Source organism: Branchiostoma lanceolatum, chromosome 7, assembly GCF_035083965.1.
Source record: "Branchiostoma lanceolatum isolate klBraLanc5 chromosome 7, klBraLanc5.hap2, whole genome shotgun sequence".
In the NCBI taxonomy this organism is placed as follows: domain Eukaryota; kingdom Metazoa; phylum Chordata; class Leptocardii; order Amphioxiformes; family Branchiostomatidae; genus Branchiostoma; species Branchiostoma lanceolatum.
Window position 1 is genome coordinate 23,027,595 of NC_089728.1, and position 18,685 is coordinate 23,046,279.

Below are 18,685 nucleotides of genomic sequence, written 5' to 3' on the forward strand. Positions count from 1 at the left end.
CTCAGCATGAAATTTATGAAGAGATTTGGCCCAAACCTGTGAGGTAATATATGAAGAATGTTATGCATGGTTCAAATAAACATTTCTTACACTTACAACATTCCCCCCCTCATGTTTTAGAAAAAAACTGCACAGCCAACTGGTCATTGCATAATATTTGCATGGTAGAAATGTATTCAGTAATGTAATATCTGGAATGTTTAATAACATGCAAACTAAGAAAGACCCATGTTACGACATAAAAGGACAGAATGTTTGAGTTTTCAAGTACTAGATACAGCATTCCAAAAGCACTAGTACTGCATGCTCACTACAACATTTCCAAAATGATAGATGGTTATTTACATGAGGCCACACAATCTGTATTTTTGTGTTTTACATCTTCAAATGGATAATGAAATGTTTCCTTGTTTCTACAAACTTAAGATATCTTAAGTATCAAAAGCATTTTCACTGTGGGCCTTTATTATTAAACCTTTATTTAAGTTGCCAAAATTGTCTTAGGAAAGTCCTTATTGTGACAGAAAAAGCATGTCTGTTCCTGCTCCCATTATTTTAAAGCATTGAATATTGAAAAGGACAGAAACTGCTCCCATTATTTTGTATGATAATGGTAGCATAGTAGCCTGTCGATGTTAAGACAACATGGGTGTTTTGAGTACAACATTCATTTTCCACTTTGACTAAGCTTTTCCCAAATTCCACCGCCTTTTTGTGTGGAATAATCATTGTGGCCAGTTGCTTTGCAGTGGATAAAAACATTTCAGAAACACTACTTTTTGCCCTCTAGTTTTCTAGAAATTTGCTAACATTCATCTATGATTTTGGGACCAAACAATTAGAAGAATTGGTCTTATCATGGTCTTGCAGGTATCAAATTTAGTATATGTGATGACTTAATAACATATGCATAGAAATGAAATAAGATTGTAATACTGAGTTTTGACTTGTCCAGATTCTGTGTTAAGTGATGAATGGATGATCACTGAAGTCAAGTCTTGCCTACCTGCAGTAGACAGTGATAAGGCCTTACATGTAGTCTTAGAGACATATACATGTACATGTACCATGAATAATGTTACTAGTAGTGTTTCTGAAGTGGCATGCTGTGGCTAGTAGGGTGGAGCAAGACATTTCCTGTCTTGTCTCCGCTCTGCTTGAACCAGCAATCCACAACCAAAGACCAGCCTTTAACAGTCCTTTTCTCTGGGAATCTGTTCTCTCTCTCCCTGTGCTGCGGATCTAGCCTTCACATCTCCAGGTTAGGACTCAACATGGGCAACTGAAATTGGAAGCTGTCATTCTGTGTATAATAGTCTATTAGTTCCAGCAGTGCATATGATGGTCAACTTTTCAAGCTATTTCAGATTTGCAGGAAAGGGTCCAACTTTGCCATAATATTGATAGAGAATAAAGAGATGACATGGAATTACAAAATGCCTTTAAGGCATCTGCTACAGAACCATGTAACACCTCTTGCCAGGTAACCATATCTCGCAAGAAAGAGACATTTGATATAGTCCTATATCTCATTTCATAACCTGCTGACAAGGTTGTCTCCACTTAACGTGTGTCCCAAGCATTGCTTATACTGTACAGTATAATACTTCTGACTTTGTTTTACGGTAAACTTTCTGAATTAAAAGTCTTTCATTTCCTGGTCCACAAATTGAGTAGGGACTCCTCAGTCCAAATCAATATCAATGGCACCACATTAATGACAAAATAAGTCGCGATACCCCTATGTCAATATTGTTGCATGGCAAATCGAAAGCTAGATGGAAAAGTCAGGGTACATGATTATGGTATGTGATTTGTTGATGTTTGCAATAATCAAGATACAACGCATGTACTTGGCAAAATAGGAAATCCATTGTATGACTTTTTTGTCATCAAATTGTATTTTGTAACGGTAATTAAAGCTTTGAGTTTAATCACAGGAGATGTAACGGAAGGAAAGCTGTTAGAAATAGTGGGAAATTCCACACAATTGTATGTTCAGATGTCACTATTATAGAAAATCATTACTTTTGTCATTATTTTAATGTCATAATTCTGGAACCCATAACCTTACATGGTTAGAAGGTTCAAATGCTATCAAAAGCCTTTTAAACTTTTACTAGCCTTTGAACATTTAAATCATATAATATGTCAGATTTAAAAGTCTGTTTTTTGTGCCAAGAATCGAATGTTTAGAGCTTTTGATAATCATAATCCTCAATTTGGCAAATTTGGACCCTTAAGTTATGTTGCAAATTTGAAATACAAAAGATTTTTTGACGTTTCTATGAGAATCATTCTGAAAGCTAGAGACTTACAATATCATTTGCCCATTGTCTCCTCCAACAGTAGGTGCCAGCTGGCTTGTTTCCTCAAACATTGTTACATTACTAATATTGTGAACAAGATACATTCATGCCACTATTAAAATCACAAAGGGAGGATAACAGGTGTGTTAAAGGAGAAATGGTATAGATCGTTGTAAAATCAGAGGTGTGTTGGTACATACACAAGAGAATTGACTACCCAAATTTTCAACCAGACCTCTGGTCGTCTTCAGGATAACTGCTCAAGTGGCATGTGGCGTACAGTGGTTAACGACCCTACTTCTGGACCAAGAGGCAGGGAATTCAAATCCCAGCTATTGCTGTTCACTCAAAATGCATGATACTGGAAAGGGTTGCAGACCTTCGGACATAACGTTGTACTATGGTCCACACAATTGACACAATCGATCAGTGAACCTGTAGATTCTGTACATATCATCTGTCTTCTCTGTCAAAACCAGTGAAAGATTAGCTCTTCAGTGAGCTAAACTGGATCGAGATCACTTTTCACTTGTGGAAGTGTGAGGTGAGAAATGGGTCAAAGGCATTAGGATGTCAGTATTGCCCGCCATCTTAAGAGTCACAGGATATACTGTAAATGCAGAAATGTTTGCGTTGGTTTTATGTTCGCGGTTTTCGTGGTGGACTTTCAGAGCGAACAAAAAAAACACCGCAAAACTTCTTGCCCACCTATGACTGTAGTGCCACTATTGTTTCAAACGCAAACTTAAAACCACCGCAAACACTTCATTTTCTCCCTACTGCAAAATAGAAACGGGTTACCACGCAAACTTAAATACATTTACAGTATATGAACAGCATCAACATCACTTTGGACAACCCTTGCATCTACATGTGCATCAGTGCACAGCAAACTACAATATATGTTGAACCAGGATGGGGGACAATACCAACTTCTTTAACCACCTTTGACCTATTGCTCAAATAAATACTGCTAGATATGACGTGTCCTGAACAATGAGGTCAGTTACCCTCAAGAAGACTGGATGAGTGGTTTAAAATTGTATAAATCTTTTTCCATAACAAATAATCTAACTTGAATGTCACAGACTGATATTTGTGTAATTCTTCAAAATAGTTACTAGACCAAACCTAGCACAGCAGAATGTAACTAGAGTTCAACATTTGTGCTGTGGTGGCAAAGACAGACAGGGTTGTCCTTAAGTGTCAATGGTCTCTGGCGGAGACAAAATTTGCCTAATTTGCCCAGGGTTTACCCACCGACTCTGGAGTTTAGATAAGCCTGTTTGTGGAGGAGACAGAAGAGACCCACTGGTGTCTGGTGAGGATAGATACTTAGGTCTAGCGCTAACAATCTGGTGAACCTCAAAACTTTAGACATAATGTAGTTGCAGTTGTTCACAAGAATTCAGAAGCAAAAATCTTTGACATATATTAAGATAATCATGTGACATCCTTGCGATGCGCAACACTGGAAAGCAAACTTTTAAGACATTAATCGAAAAGAAATATACGAATCAAGTAGAATTTGTCCAAGGAGTATAAGTCCTACTTTTCCCAAATACTGAGAGCAAATTTTTGTTAGTTGTTTCAAATAGTCATAATCACATTGTGTGTATAGTAGCGGTATGCATACTACAGAAATTTCCACTTATGGGTTTAGATGCAATGTAGAGACAATAACGCCTGCCTGTAACGTTAGTTCAGCTAAAACCGGGATTTTCCAGATAAGAGTTAATTGAAACCAATCTGGCAAGACAGTATGAACCATTATCTTTATTCCCTGTTATTCTGTCAATATCATAGATTACCGTTATGAAATATATTTTAGATTTTCTCTCTAGTCATGCTGATACCATAATATTGTAATTTGAAACTACCGTCCGTCCGATTGAGAATGACCGTGCTCTCCGACAGGTGCTAACATTTTTCTGGGAGAGAAGATTCGTCATCATTAAAGTCAAGTCAAGTCAAAGCCTTTATTTACTTGAATGCTTGTTTGGCCACACAGGCCGCTTTTTAACAAGGTCAAAGTGGAGGGGGGAGGAGTCATGGATAAAGAGTATCTTGCCACTAAGTACCTTTTATACAGCAGCTATTGTTCCTTCATTGGCTTGAAATGTCCAAGCCAAAAAAACACACGGCAAAACGGCTGCCCCGCACGCATAAGCCCTTCGGTAACAACCCGTTTGTTGAATCAGTAGAGCGTCATTCAAACTTGATTATTCATTGGGAGATTAACGGGATGCAGTTGCTATGACAATACTAATATGTCCATTGTTCCTGGTTGGGTTAGGAGCAAACTTTGAGGAAAATATCGTCGTCAGTCCACTATCACACACAGCATTTGGACAAAGAAGTGTTCCTCACAAACCTTTGTCGTCTGCTGAATAACAGAACTCTTTGTAACGAATATGGCGGCGGGAAAATACCGTGACCAGAGTGCCGTAGTTTGCAGAGGCGTACTTGATGATTGATCACACTTCGAGTCAAGTTGCGGGTTAGCAAAAGAAATTTTGATAAGTTGTCTTGGAGGGAGCTTCGGGCGTAAGCCTCAAACCTCTGCATGTGAAAGAACCCAACACACTTACATGTACCAACAAGAGTGGGGGTGACCCGGTGTAATTGTGGCGAAGCCGCATTGCACTACCACTAGCTACTTGAAAAAGCATTATTCTTCACCTCATAACAGTGCCCATGATGCCCATGAAAACAAAATAGTTTTGACATTGAATTTTCGTCAAACCTGTAATCAGGGGTGGTGGACCTTAAGTAATGTCAGTTGTCAATTTGTTACATTCAGGTTTTAGAGAATATGATGTTGTGATGAGCCCTGGCGCTGTTAGCTGATATTGTCACATGTACAGCTGTATCCTTAGGTCCTGCATGTATATCCAACTTCTACTGCACTCATACTTGCAATTGATTGGCACAAGCAAAGAGACCTCTGTTAACATGTAGATTGGTCTTGGAATTACATATTCAAGTAGCTTCTATAGGAGTGTCCATGTTTAGCATTGAGCTAACAGTGGTATGGGGTTCACAGCCAAGGTATGGTAAAATTTTAAAGATAGACTGTCCATGGAGCTGTACATGTATATATGTGGTACAGTCACTTCAATCATATCTTCGAATCAAATGTCAATACATGTATAAACTTCAAGGGATAACAGGTTTATTGGAAAGTCATGTCAGAGGGCTAATTGCATGTGGAATGGAGATAGTAGACTGGTAAATGAATGGAAACTAGTCCTTTGAAATACTAATCCACAATTAGCTTAAGTTAAGAGCCTTTCTTTACTCCTAGCAAACAGCTACATTTCTTTTTAACAATGATGGTGGGAGTGTGGCATTTCAAAAAGATTCATATAGTACCAGTGTTTTCCTTCACAATGTTCTGTAAGTCTAACAGGTGGGATAAGCTGCTAACAATGACTTATGAATTTTGCCTTCAGTTGCTGTTAATAGATTTAGTTGAATGCAACTTTCCTACTATTGCCTGTATGAGGTCTAGAAATAAAGGCAACATTTGTCATGCTGTGTTTTTTTACATCTAGATAATCCATAGCCTATAGTAGTTTGTTCTATTTAAATTTGTTGAATGATGTCAATTATGGGTCTTTTCAAATTGTATGTCTGATTGTGGTGACGATGAAGATTGTTCTGCATATTAATTAATTTGTCTCAACTTCTAACCTCAAATCATTGTATGATTACTTAGATTTTTTCTACAGGATAATCAAAGATTTGGTTCTACCAAGTACTCCCATTTAGTCTCCATAATGCACTCAAAGACTTACACTTAGTTACAGAATATTTTGATTGTATGGTGAAATTGACAGTGACAGAAACTTTCTGTGCATTCAGAATGCGATGACGTTCTTGTCGCGATACGAAGCGGTGGACATTGTGAAAGTCAAGATCGATGGGAACTCTCGATCCATCTGGGGCATCAGCCCTCCCAGCCGACATGCAATGCTGAATGATCTTCTGTCGGACAACCCCATAACTGTTCGTGTAGAGTGGCAGTTCACACGGTCAGTTTCTCTTCACACACTAACGTTAACGTTATATACTGACAGGTCTTTTACAACATTCTATAACAGAATAAAAAGACACAACCAAGAGATTTATTCTATAACATTCTATAACAATACTGGTAAATATGAGTGTACTCCCAAGCTTGGGAATTCTGTTCTTGGGCATGCAGATTCTACATGTGGCTGTACTAGTTTCAATATTCCACACAGTTAGAAATTACAATGCAGGTTGTGCATACAAAATGCAATGCAACAATTTAGTTCAGCAAGGTTACAACTATCCCTCCCTCCCTCTACCTTGACTATATCGAACTTACTATGATTGTGTTTTAAGACGAGTAGAAGCATTTTATATGACTTTGTATGTATATGTCTCAAGTCTCAAATGTGGCAATGTTGATTTCTTGTTAGTAGCACCATGCCACTCTTAACTTCCGTTGGTTTGAGATATGTCATTAGATGTTAGTACATCGTGTATACGAATTGTGAATGATCGCAATATTTTGTAAAGACTGACCCTAATTCAGTCAGTTGTGCGTACGCAATAAACCATTCATCATGATATTTGACTTAGTACTAGATCAAATTACTAATTACATGTACATTAATCATTTTCCTACCACCTGTTCTTTGCCTACCACACCTACTATTGTGACGTCATGACGACTGCTTGTATTAGTCATAAGCAAATTTCATCACTTCACATTATGACATAATATGGTACAATTAGGTCTAGAATTTAATTTCATATATCATACAATGTATGCAATGTAAATACCTTAAGTGCTGAATTACTGATTTATCACAACTTGTTAGATCGTACATTGAATTGATGAATGATTTATTGAATTGATATATGTGATTCAATTATCCGCACTCTCACACAAGAAGGAGAAGGAGCCTGAGTGGGCTTGGTAACTTTAATGTATAGCAGAGATTGTCGAACACGGGTGGGTGGGTGGGACTGAGAAATTCGAACCGTGTTGCTGCTAGCACGCTGGCGTGGCTATGGCGTGGATGACGTGTCTACTGATCACGTGAGCTAGGGTTCGAACGGCTAATTAGCATATTTGAGCCTTCGCTCAAATCGTCACAATTATCCGCACTCTCACACAAGAAGGAGAAGGAGCCTGAGTGGGCTTGGTAACTTTAATGTATAGCAGAGATTGTCGAACACCAAGACCAAGCCCAGCGGGAGATTATGCGAGTAGGGAAGAGTGCGGGAGTTGCGACGAGAGGAGCGTGGTGGAGCAGTAGTGACAAGCTACTGAGAGTCTGTAGTAACTAGGCCTCGGTACCAAGGAATGTGAAGAAGTGTGAGCTGCCGATAAGATATTACTGGTGGCATCAACTGGTATACGGCCGTTGTTTGTAACAGCAAAACTAGTAGTAAGTAAATTAGCCAGCGCCAATACTAGTGCAACTTAGCAAGCTAGGGAAGACTGACGACCAACAGTTAAACAAACTAAACAGCCTAAGGCTAACAGGTGAGCAAACTAAAACAACCGTAACCTAACAGTTGAGTAATTAACCTTAACCTAACAGGTGGGTAACTATTTTAAACAACTGCACCATTGTCTCTAAGCCACAAGGCGAATGTATAACACTGTCCTAAACACTTGATTATATGACATGTGCTGTCATACTGAACCAGCCGCTACTAGTACTAGAGTCCGAAGTTGGCTGCTGATAATGTCTATAGGAGTCCGCTTCGTGAAGGAAGTCTTTCTACTGCAAGTACATCTGGAGAATCAGTCTTCGCTAAACAGTCCCTTCAATAGACTAATCTGGTTGCTCCAGCGAACTGTTCTGGGGAGTCAGTCGTTGCCAAACAGTCCCTCCAATAGACTAATCTGGTTGCTCCAGCGAACTGTTCTGTAGCTTCTCCGCGATCAGCTTGGAATACTCGCACCTCTTGTCGAAGGAGCAGTCCAAGTACAGTTCGAACGCGTTTGAAGACCAGTCGCCTAACAGTTTAATCACCTGTGGGTCAGCACCGCAGTGCCACGCGTAAGTCGCCCCGCCGCGTCTGAAACTATGTCCCGAATAACTCCCTGGGGTGAAGCCTGCCGCGGATAATAACGACTTCAAGTGGTGGACGAACGTGTCATGGGTGAGGGAGATGAGTCCGCCTCCGTTACCTGGGACCATGAACGCCGGCCCGTCTGGGTCGGCCGGGATCATGTTACACATATTGACGTATGCGTACTGAGGACACAGGGGATGCCCTTGCAGTGCGGGCAATGGTAGGAGAAGCACCTTTTGCCGAAACTGGATCGTCTTCGACCAAGTCACCTGAACCAGGAGTCCATCCTTGGAAACTTGAATGGCGCGACGCGTTAGCTGCTTGCGTGGGTCGAATGCTGACTGTGATCGCGGTACTATGTTCGACTTCCGTAGCAATGTGAAGAAGGCCACGCAGAATGCTGCCCACAGCGTGGCGTGCATGGGCCTTGTCAGGTCCAACAACTCCCGGATTTTGAGCAAAATGGCAGGCGTGATAGGGAGCTTTCTCTCTGGCACATGTGGGGAACCTCTACGGAAGGAAGACACGACGAGCTTCAGTTCGAAGCTGTTCTCGGGCGGTTCGAAGTCGTGAAATCGTTGCAACATGCGTGCCCCGTGTACATACAGCTGGACGCTACTCGGGCTCCGCAAGGAGCGCGTAAGGAATTGTGCGTAACGGGTGAGAGTTTTCGAGTCAGTCGGTAGAGCAGGTAGTTTGAAAAACTCACAGAATAGTAGAAATGCCCTCCACTGCGTTCGAAAATTGGCGAAAGTGCCCGCCGCGAAAGCCGACAGCTTTGCGTCCTCTACGTCTGAGTCCAATCGCCGTAGCAGGGTGCAGGTACCTGGAAAGATTACAGTGTGTCAGTGACTCGAAATGTCGTGGGCAGACAACAACGCTGGCTGTGCGCTGCCCGGCCGTCAGGCGTTTGAATTCGTTCTCGTGGTACTGCGAAGTCGACCAGCGGCCGAGGTGGTCACTCGAATTCTGCCTTGTGGCAACGCCCGCTGGGGGAGTATCACTCGTAGAGTCACAGGTACACCCGACCTGAAAACCGTCACTCGAATTGTGCCTCATGGCAACGCCCGCTGGGGGATGTACAGTCATGGAAACATCGGCTGCTCTAGAGGAAACCTGACTTTGCCTGGCGGCGACGCCCTCGTGGAGGGAAAACGAGGCGAAAGAATCTGTACCAATTCTTGTCATATCTAGAAGAACATTGTCCGCACCGTGCAACGAATGACTGTCTGAATGTCTTGAAACTACTTGCTTTTCGCCAGCCGTGAACGTGACTGGTGAACCGTGGCAGTTCTGAAGTGAAACACTAGAACCAAGGCTTGGTTCGATCGTCACATCAATACCGTACGCGTCTGTGGTATTTCCGGCAACTATACTCCCTTCGTCAGAATCGAATATTTTCTCCCTCTCTGTTACAACAACATCAAAATCCTGAACGGAAACACGATAACTGCTGGCCTCTGTGCCTGCAACATCGCACAAACTGTGTGGGAAGACCCGCTACGCTCATCACTGTGGCGAGTTGAAAACTGTAAAAAACTGTCCGAAACGCGAGGGGCATTGTCTGAGCAGATGGACATGTCGCTACCGTCAGTGGGAGGTAGACTGTAAACATGATCCACACTGTGGCGAGTTGAAAGTCGGACGATGCTGAACGAAACACGAGAACTATCGTCTGTGTTGATTGAGACATCGCTACAATCTACGTAGGGAAGGCTGTTGAAACTATCCGCGCTGTGGCGGGTTGAATACGGAAAAAACTGACCGGGTCGACTCTTCAATTGTTGAGTCGCAGGTACACCCGACCCGAAAATTGTCACTCGAATTGTGCCTTGTGGCAACGCCCGCTGGGGGAGTATCACTCGTAGAGTCGCAGGTACACCCGACCTGAAAACCGTCACTCGAATTGTGCCTTGTGGCAACGCCCGCTGGGGGAGTATCACTTGTAGAGTCGCAGGTACACCCGACCTGAAAACCGTCACTCGAATTGTGCCTTGTGGCAGCGCCCGCTGGGGGAGTATCACTTGTAGAGTCGCAGGTACACCCGACCTGAAAACCGTCACTCGAATTGTACCTCATGGCAACGCCCGCTGGGGGATGTACAGTCATGGAAACATCGGCTGCTCTAGAGGAACCTGACTTTTGCCTGGCGGCGACGCCCTCTTGGAGGGGAAACGAGACGAAAGAATCTGTACCAATTCTTGTAATATCGGAATTGTCATAACTGTAAACAACTGTCCGAAACACCAGGAGCATTGTCTGAGCGGATGGACATGTCGCTACCGTCAGTGGAAGGTAGACTGTAAACATGATCCTCACTGTGGCGAGTTGAATGTCGGACGATGCTGAAGGAAACACGAGAACTATCTGACTTCGCCTGGCGGCGACGCCCTCTTGGAGGGGAAACGAGACGAAAGAATCTGTACCAATTCTTGTCATATCTGTATTGTTAAAACTGTAAACAACTGTCCGAAACACGAGGAGCATTGTCTGAGCGGATGGACATGTCGCTACCGTCAGTGGGAGGTAGACTGTAAACATGAACCTCACTGTGGCGAGTTGAATGCCGGACGCTACTGAAGGAAACACAAGAACTATCGTCTGTGTTGATTGACACATCGCTACACTCTGCGTAGGGAAGGCTGTTGAAACTATCCGCACTGTGACGAGTTAAATACGGAAAACTACTGACAGAAGCGAGCTGAAGGTGGCTACTAGAAGGAGACGGACGTGGACAACAGAAACAAACTCACAGTTCTCCGCACGGTAGTGTCCCCGGCTCTTGAGCCGGTCCCCGTGCCCTTGGGTGGGCGTGCTTATCACGCAGTGCTGTCAGCCGTCTGCACTCGCGTCTGCTTGGTTTCCCGCCTCTTGCGTTCGCAGTCGGCTTCTGCGTGCTTGTATTTCATTGACTTGCTCTCCCAGCAGAATCGACAGCAGTGGTCGAAACGGCACGTTGAAAGGAAACAGCTGTTTTTGTTGAAACTCCAGCATATCCGCGGTGCTGTCTGTGTTGACGTGCCGCCATCACCGGAATCCGCCGGCTTGAGGTTGTCCTTATTTCCGTCGAAAAACATCTCCTTCAAATGCGCCCAGTCCGACCACACGCCTGGGACGCTCATTGCCTCGCTGACCGCGGCAGCATGGAAAGTACGCACGTGAGCCCACTTGTACCTAGCCAATCTGTCGAAGCAATACTGCAGCACAGAGAGACGGCCGAGCAACTCCGAACGTGGCAGATTCTCAGAACGCAACAACGCCATACATCCGGACATAAACTCTCCGAGAGACAATTCATCATACTTCTTCGGTTCGGAGCTGTCTAAGTTGTACACGAATGCTTCTGGGGACAGCGGCTTACCTTCGTCTTTCCTCTTCTTTCCGGCTCCCGGTAGCGCGTACTTGAAATTCGAACCGTGTTGCTGCTAGCACGCTGGCGTGGCTATGGCGTGGATGACGTGTCTACTGATCACGTGAGCTAGGGTTCGAACGGCTAATTAGCATATTTGAGCCTTCGCTCAAATCGTCACATTTTGATGGATGTTTGTCAAAGACACCAGTTGTATTTTGCTTTAAAAATTTTGTTTTATTAGATATTGTACAGAGTATGCAATTCAGCTTTTACATATACATGTAGCTGCCATGTAACACTTGTTATTGATCAACCATTCATTCATTCATTCATTCATTTATTCATGGATTGCAGTAAGGTCCCTGCTATAACATGTTGTCTTCCCTACAGCTATCTTTTTATACCAGTTCTAATGTGATCATAATATCTGATAATAGAAATACAACACAGACAGGAGTTTCTCACATATTTGCTGTTGTACTTCAGGGATCCAACTACGGGGTCCTCAGAGTTTGCTGGCGATGAGTACTCCTTCGAGATTGAACAAGGCGACCCTCAACGGTTAAAACTGGCTGCCATGCTGAATGGAACTCTACAGGAGCCAGTGTAAGTTTTTTCAAAGGTTTTGTGTAGCGCAGCCGTGTTGGTTTGTGATGTCATGGGTCACCCATCTTGGAATCTTAACCATTAGGCAAGCACTATAGGGGTAGTAGAAGGGTGCCGACATCTTGCTTAGCCATCAAATCACAGGTTGTCTTGAAAAGTCATGACATCCTGTCACCTATGCTACATCATCTGACCTATCTCACAGGTTAATCTAAGAATCATCAATTCACCAATTATCAAATTATTAATCATCAGTTGAACTGTACCAATCACTAGTTCATTGATCACCAATTTATCAGTCACCAATCATCCATCACCAACTACCAGCTTTGTTGTTGGTATATTCTACAGTGTGGGTGAGCAGGTTCAGTGGAATGACAGTGTCCATTAAACGAGATTAAAGAGATGCTTGAAAGAAAACAATAGTTGGGTATCAATACATTTGGCAACCTGAAATGTTCATGGGCAACCTAGCATTTATTATAAAAAGTATTTCAAATGCTGTAGAAATTAATGTACATTGTACTTACTAGTGAGAAGGAGAGTACACAATGTTCATGTTTGACTACTTTAATCCCATAGACTTATATACAAAGTTACAACTGTTACAGTTCTATTGCTGCCAGTCAGAATAGATTGATCCTGTTGAACACCATATCGAACATATAGAACCCCCTGTTCTCTTTAGAACACCACCAAAATTCTAAGTCCAAAGGTCTCATGATCTGGTGTAAGTGTACATGTATATTGGAATTGTACGCCTACATGTAGTGTTTGAGTACGTTAAATGGCTAGGGTTCAAATACGACCTGTACAGCTAGCAAGTACGCAATTCAGCCAGTTGGCTGCTATGTACTGCTGTTGTTTTAGCAATAAAAAACCTTTCCTTTCTCTCAATGTAGCTTAGATCATTACAAAACGTCACTCCATTATTGCATGAGGATGGAGTGAAATATGCTGTATATTTGCTCAGGAGCAAATGGCGACCTTTCCATTTTTTTAATTATATTTTTCGGGATACTAGTGCACCCGACTTTTGAAAGTAATCCTTTTTAAATCCATGTAGCCCACATGGCCCCGCTTCTGATGTACTTGCATGGCCAACAATGAAGGACTGTAACAAATGGCCTCTCCCTCTGTCTCCTTCTGCAGGGAAATCTACAACCTGTTTCCCAAGTATGTGAAGGTACCAGGTGTGAAGGGTGTGGCCCGACCAGCCAGTGAGCTGATGACAGCACCAGGTGAGTAACAACAGGATTCCAGACCTTGTGGACCTGTAGAACGACCTCTAGCCAATGAACCATGCACATTACACGCTCCTCAAGCCAGGCGTCACAGGGTCCTGAACTTATCACTTCCACATGTTGTACAGTCGAATACCATGGTAGCTTAATTCTATTTCCATAAAACTTTTAAACAGTTTTTCTTTTACAGCTGCTAAGACAAATGAGGTGTGATAGTGGAGCCAACTGAGACTTAAAGAGTTGGCACAATTATTTTCATACCGAAATATCATGTTCTATCTTAAGTTTCAGGGCTCAAAATTCATTTTGGAAACAGGTGCAGTGGTGTGCCTTACCTAAACATTCAGATGCTCTTAAAGAATTTTGGGTGCACAACATAAGATAAAGTAGAATGTCAGCAAAATGTATTTACAAACCTTACTGTCTGAAATTATTGATCTGAGATTCTTTAGCTTACTTAAAAATTTGAGCAATACGCAACTCAACCCCGCTGCTTTGCCACCTAGGCCTGGATCAAATTCCGTGGATCCTGGGGCCTGAGTTCAATCCTAGGGGTTGACTCCAGCTTGGACATGTTGTAAAGCCGGCGTCACAATTCATGCGAGCGTCGGACGAATTTGTAGATGCCTGAAGCTCGCCAAATTTCAAAATCAACCGAGCGTCGACCATATTTCTCGCTGAAAATCTACCCCGTCACAAATTGGACGGGGCTCGGGCGACGTCCGTCGAGCACGTATAATTATAAATCCCCCATAAGACTGTACCGTCTCTTGGACACGGACGATTTTAGAATCGACTAAGCTGGTAAAAAGCTAATACTTGGATTAACTTTAATTTCCCAGTTGTGGGAAATACTTAGTATGTAGGGCATTGGTGGAGTGGATGGAGACGATGAAAATAATAACATGAACGGGAATTTTGTGACAGACCAACCCGATTGCAACCATAGGAGCCACAAAAGAAATAGAAATCATTTAAGGCAAACACAATGATTTTTACCGAAAAGAAATCGACCGAAGCTCGGGCAAACGTCATCCGAGCTTCGGCGGACCGTCAATAAGCCTGTTGACGGCCTACCGACGCTTGGGCGTGCTTTGGCAGAAGACAATATCTGCGCAATTTTTTAAATGTTTGAAATGAATGTCTACTTTGAATTTGATATTTTTTGTGTGGAAAAATGGTGGTTCAGAAAGTCAAGATTATCCCAGTCTCAGCTCATGAATACATAAGTTACGACAATAGCAAAAAAGCAACAAGAAGTGTTGTCATTTCAATGATAAACAATTAATGTCAATGAAGTTTAAATTTGCAATTGAATTGTCTTTCATTATAAACGTTAGGCAGCATTCTTGGACAAGTTACTAGTATTACATTGTTCTTTAGCTTATGTTATGAACCAAACTGTTGTTAAGTTTATGTACAAACAACAATACAACAAGCAGCATTTTATCCCTTAAACAATTAAGTAAGGGCACATGCTCAACCTAGGTGTCAAACTGATTAGCTGACAGGAGGAGAAAAACTTACAGACTATGCATTTTCTTTTTAGAGGAGCTGATATTTCTTCCATGGGTTATGCATTTGGCTCTGTCCACGCAGTTTGAAGATAGATACGTTTTGAATAAATTGTACAATAATTGGTAAGGTTACTTTACATGTTGTTATTTCATACTAATAATTTCCTTCCCCAGTACTGAAAGTTGATCAGGGTGAATCTTTATTGAACCACCATCACAATTAGAAATTTATGAAGTACAGTGATATGTTTTCTGCCACCAAACAACTGCTGTCTGGTTCAAACCAGCCCAAGCTTTCCTGTTCTTCACATTCTTCACAGACACTTGCCTCAGTGACAACTGTTTCTGACAAGCACTGAATGATGAAATGACAGAAATTGGGAAAACTCTACATTATGTACATAATGATTATACACTCAGATATTATTAGTAGATGTACTATGCATTGTCCAGCGGTTTGTAATGATTTGAGATAAAGATATGAAATGTTGTTGCCAGGGGATCGTCTGGACTTCAGTAACGTGACGGTGCGATTGAACCACAGCCGTGTGACGGAGAAACTGGAGGGAGAGGTGGAGTGGTGGACAGTCCAGGAGCTGGTGGGGGTGGGGCCTGACAGGAGCAGTATGCCCTACATGGAGATGATCACCTTTAATGACAAAGTCAGCCCACCAGAATTCTCCTTCTTGGCTGGATATGGGTAGGTGGTGTGAATATAACAACAGCTATCACAGACCCAGGTGCTGTTTAATGTGCCATAACAGTATATGAGAGGGAGTTAAATTTGTCCCTTGTTCCATTCAATTCTGTTAAACTTGGTAACATTATTGTCAGTGTCAGTATCTACCTGGGATTTCTAGCTTTCTATGGCAATCTCCACAAGCAAACATGCTGCAGGAAAATACATAATTTTGCACAATACGTCATTCTGCTGAGATTCTACAAACTGTCTATGACGAATTCTCTTGTTGCTTCATTCATGCAAGACAAGGGTTACCTGATAGTATGCATACATTATGTAAAGTTTCATGTACAGGCACTTGCATGATTTATGATGAAATGTAAATATGAAATTCTGCCAATGAAACAGACTTGCAATATACATGTACATAATTTTGGTAGAGAAGATCATCATTTGAAATACATGTAGATTATGCTTATTACAGCCTTATTTGCATGATGCAATAAATCTATTAACTGAAGGCTCAATATATTTCATGGAGGTATGAGGTCTCTGACCTCTTGTTGAATAGTGCTTGGTGCATTTATTGTAAGATTTGCACTTTTTTAAATCGTGCTTTGTACATTTTTCATAAGATTTGTACAAATTTCATTAAATTTGCACAAATGCTGGGGCACTCCTGAAGATTGATCTCCCGCCAAGACTGCCCTTAATCATGGTCTTGCAAAATTACTTCCCACGGATCTAGACATACATGTAATAGTCTTACACAAACTGCTGTTGACACTTCTCTTCTGTCCTGCAGAATTGTAGGCCTGTACCTGTCCCTGGTGCTGGTTGTGGGCAAGTTTGTTCGGATGTTTGTGAGTGGAATCTCCTACCGCATCATGTTCACAGAAATGCCCAATGTGGACCGCATCCTGAAGCTTTGCCTGGACATATTTCTGGTTCGGGAGACTGGAGAGCTGTCTTTGGAAGAAGACCTTTTTTCCAAACTGATCTTCTTGTACCGATCCCCAGAAACTATGATCAAATGGTCCAAAGAGAAAACAAGCTAAGCTATGAGAGTAGTCACTACTCCTGTACAGTAAGTGTTGCGTGATGAAGTGTTGTTAATTTGTCATGTAAGGAACTTTGATAATAAAATCAGATTTAATAGATTCTATATGTACTATGATACGTTAGAAGGGAACCTTAGGAAATTATAAACATAGACTAGCCAGTGTAAGGTTGGTACCTGACAGGTCCTGTGTTTAGAAGTGCTTTATTCCAATGATGAGAATTGCTTTACCAAAATAGCAGCATGGTAGAAAGTACAAGTTTCCTATTGTCTCATCTTCACTACAATGTGCAAGCCTGATAAGAGGGATGCTGATAAAAAGGGTATGTTGTATTTTAATATGTGTAATGATAATAGCTTATACGGAAAAGTTTTTTTTAGAAATTAAATCGTGTTTATTCTATTACATGTACATGAACATGCTGTAACTTTTATTGATTGATTTTATGTAAGAGACTGTGAGATCTGATTGTGAAAATTGTTATTAACTAAATGTACCAGGTATTCACTTGGGCAATTATTTTTTCTGTTTAATCTTCATGTTTTTAAATGACAGGAAATTTGAAGTGTACAGTTATATATCATGCAGTAGCTTTGTGAACAACGTTATTTGGTGTAGTTATGTCAAGTAGGTGTACAATCAGCCGACCTGCTGCATGTATGTAAATGGTTAGTATGATGTGACTAGTTGTCCACGTGTTGTTAGCTGGGTGAGGAGTCAATCAGGTGTGACATCTATAAGTAAAATGTGCATGTGCAATATTGATACAGTAAAGATGAGGCAAAAGGCATTTTCTGTAGGTACAAGAATATCATTTGGGGACCATGTAGCAGCTTAGGTATCATTACGGTAGTCTGTGGTCTTCTTGGCTCAAATATAAAGAATGCCATCTCAATGAATGCAATATTTGTTACCAGTCTCCTTGTTGCATTAAAAAGAAATGTGTTGTTTGTTGTCAACACATCTTACAACTTGAAGTCTGATCGCCAATCAAAGCATAGAAACTTTCCAGATGTTGTATACAGCATGGATACCAAGATTATGCATTTTGCAATGAATAAAGTCATTCTGCAGGCTACTTCTTGTCTATTGAGTTTTTCCTGTCCAAAGCATGGTTGCTCATTATGATGCTCAGTTACCGGTCTGGGGAAAATGGAGGGAGAAAAGAGAATGATACATGTAGCTAAAAAGAAAACATGCAAAAAAACAACCAAATGTACTTGAAATATACATTGAATTTCCCATTTAGTAGCATTAAGTTAACCATGGCATTACACCCAATCAGGGGTTGGTGGAAAAACCAGACAGCGGAAAAACCCGTCCAGTTCTACATATGGGGGATCCTGCACAGTAAATTCAACAGGGTCAGTAAAGTTCAGCCAATCTGTAATATTTGGAGGGTTTGGGGAGGATTCCCACTTGTTCAAAAGCTAAAGTGCGAATTCACAGGGAGGCTAGGGGGGGAATAATACAGAACAGCCAACTTGCGCTGTGCAGGGGTGATAAGAAGCGAATTACAATTATATGTAGTGCCCTATGTGAATTCGTCCAAACAAAGTAAATTTGGATGCAGGGACAAATTTAATGCCGGCTGAGATGCCAGTACAATGCCAAAAATTAGATGATGATGAACAATTTTACGCAGCAAGGAGTCAAAGCCTACGCAAATCGACTGAGTGCAGCTACTTCAAAATGGGGACAGAGTTAGGTCAAGTTTAAAGACAGCAAATTTGTAACGTTCAGGAGAAGCAACGCCAGGGTGTGGCTCAAAACGGCCGTACAAGTGAATTGGCTAAGTGTTGAAACAGACTGGGAATCACTAGGAAACGTGTAAGACGGGTAGAACAG

General features: G+C 41.8%; 1 protein-coding gene across 8 annotated transcripts in view; it reads left to right on the forward strand.

Annotated features, from left to right (window-relative positions):
• LOC136438194 (piezo-type mechanosensitive ion channel component 2-like) overlaps positions 1–17,915 on the forward strand; it is a 163,960-nt gene extending 146,045 nt beyond the window's left edge. For 7 of the 8 annotated variants that reach the window (XM_066432941.1, XM_066432942.1, XM_066432945.1 and 4 more), the window contains 6 exons: positions 1,247–1,261; positions 6,177–6,346; positions 12,214–12,333; positions 13,486–13,574; positions 15,593–15,794; positions 16,582–17,915. In XM_066432941.1, the coding sequence (XP_066289038.1) occupies positions 1,247–1,261; positions 6,177–6,346; positions 12,214–12,333; positions 13,486–13,574; positions 15,593–15,794; positions 16,582–16,834 (849 nt within the window). In that variant the 3' untranslated portion in view covers positions 16,835–17,915. The remainder of the gene's footprint in view (positions 1–1,246; positions 1,262–6,176; positions 6,347–12,213; positions 12,334–13,485; positions 13,575–15,592; positions 15,795–16,581) is intronic. The other variant, XM_066432943.1, reaches the window with a different exon arrangement.
• Positions 17,916–18,685: the final 770 nt, after the last annotated feature.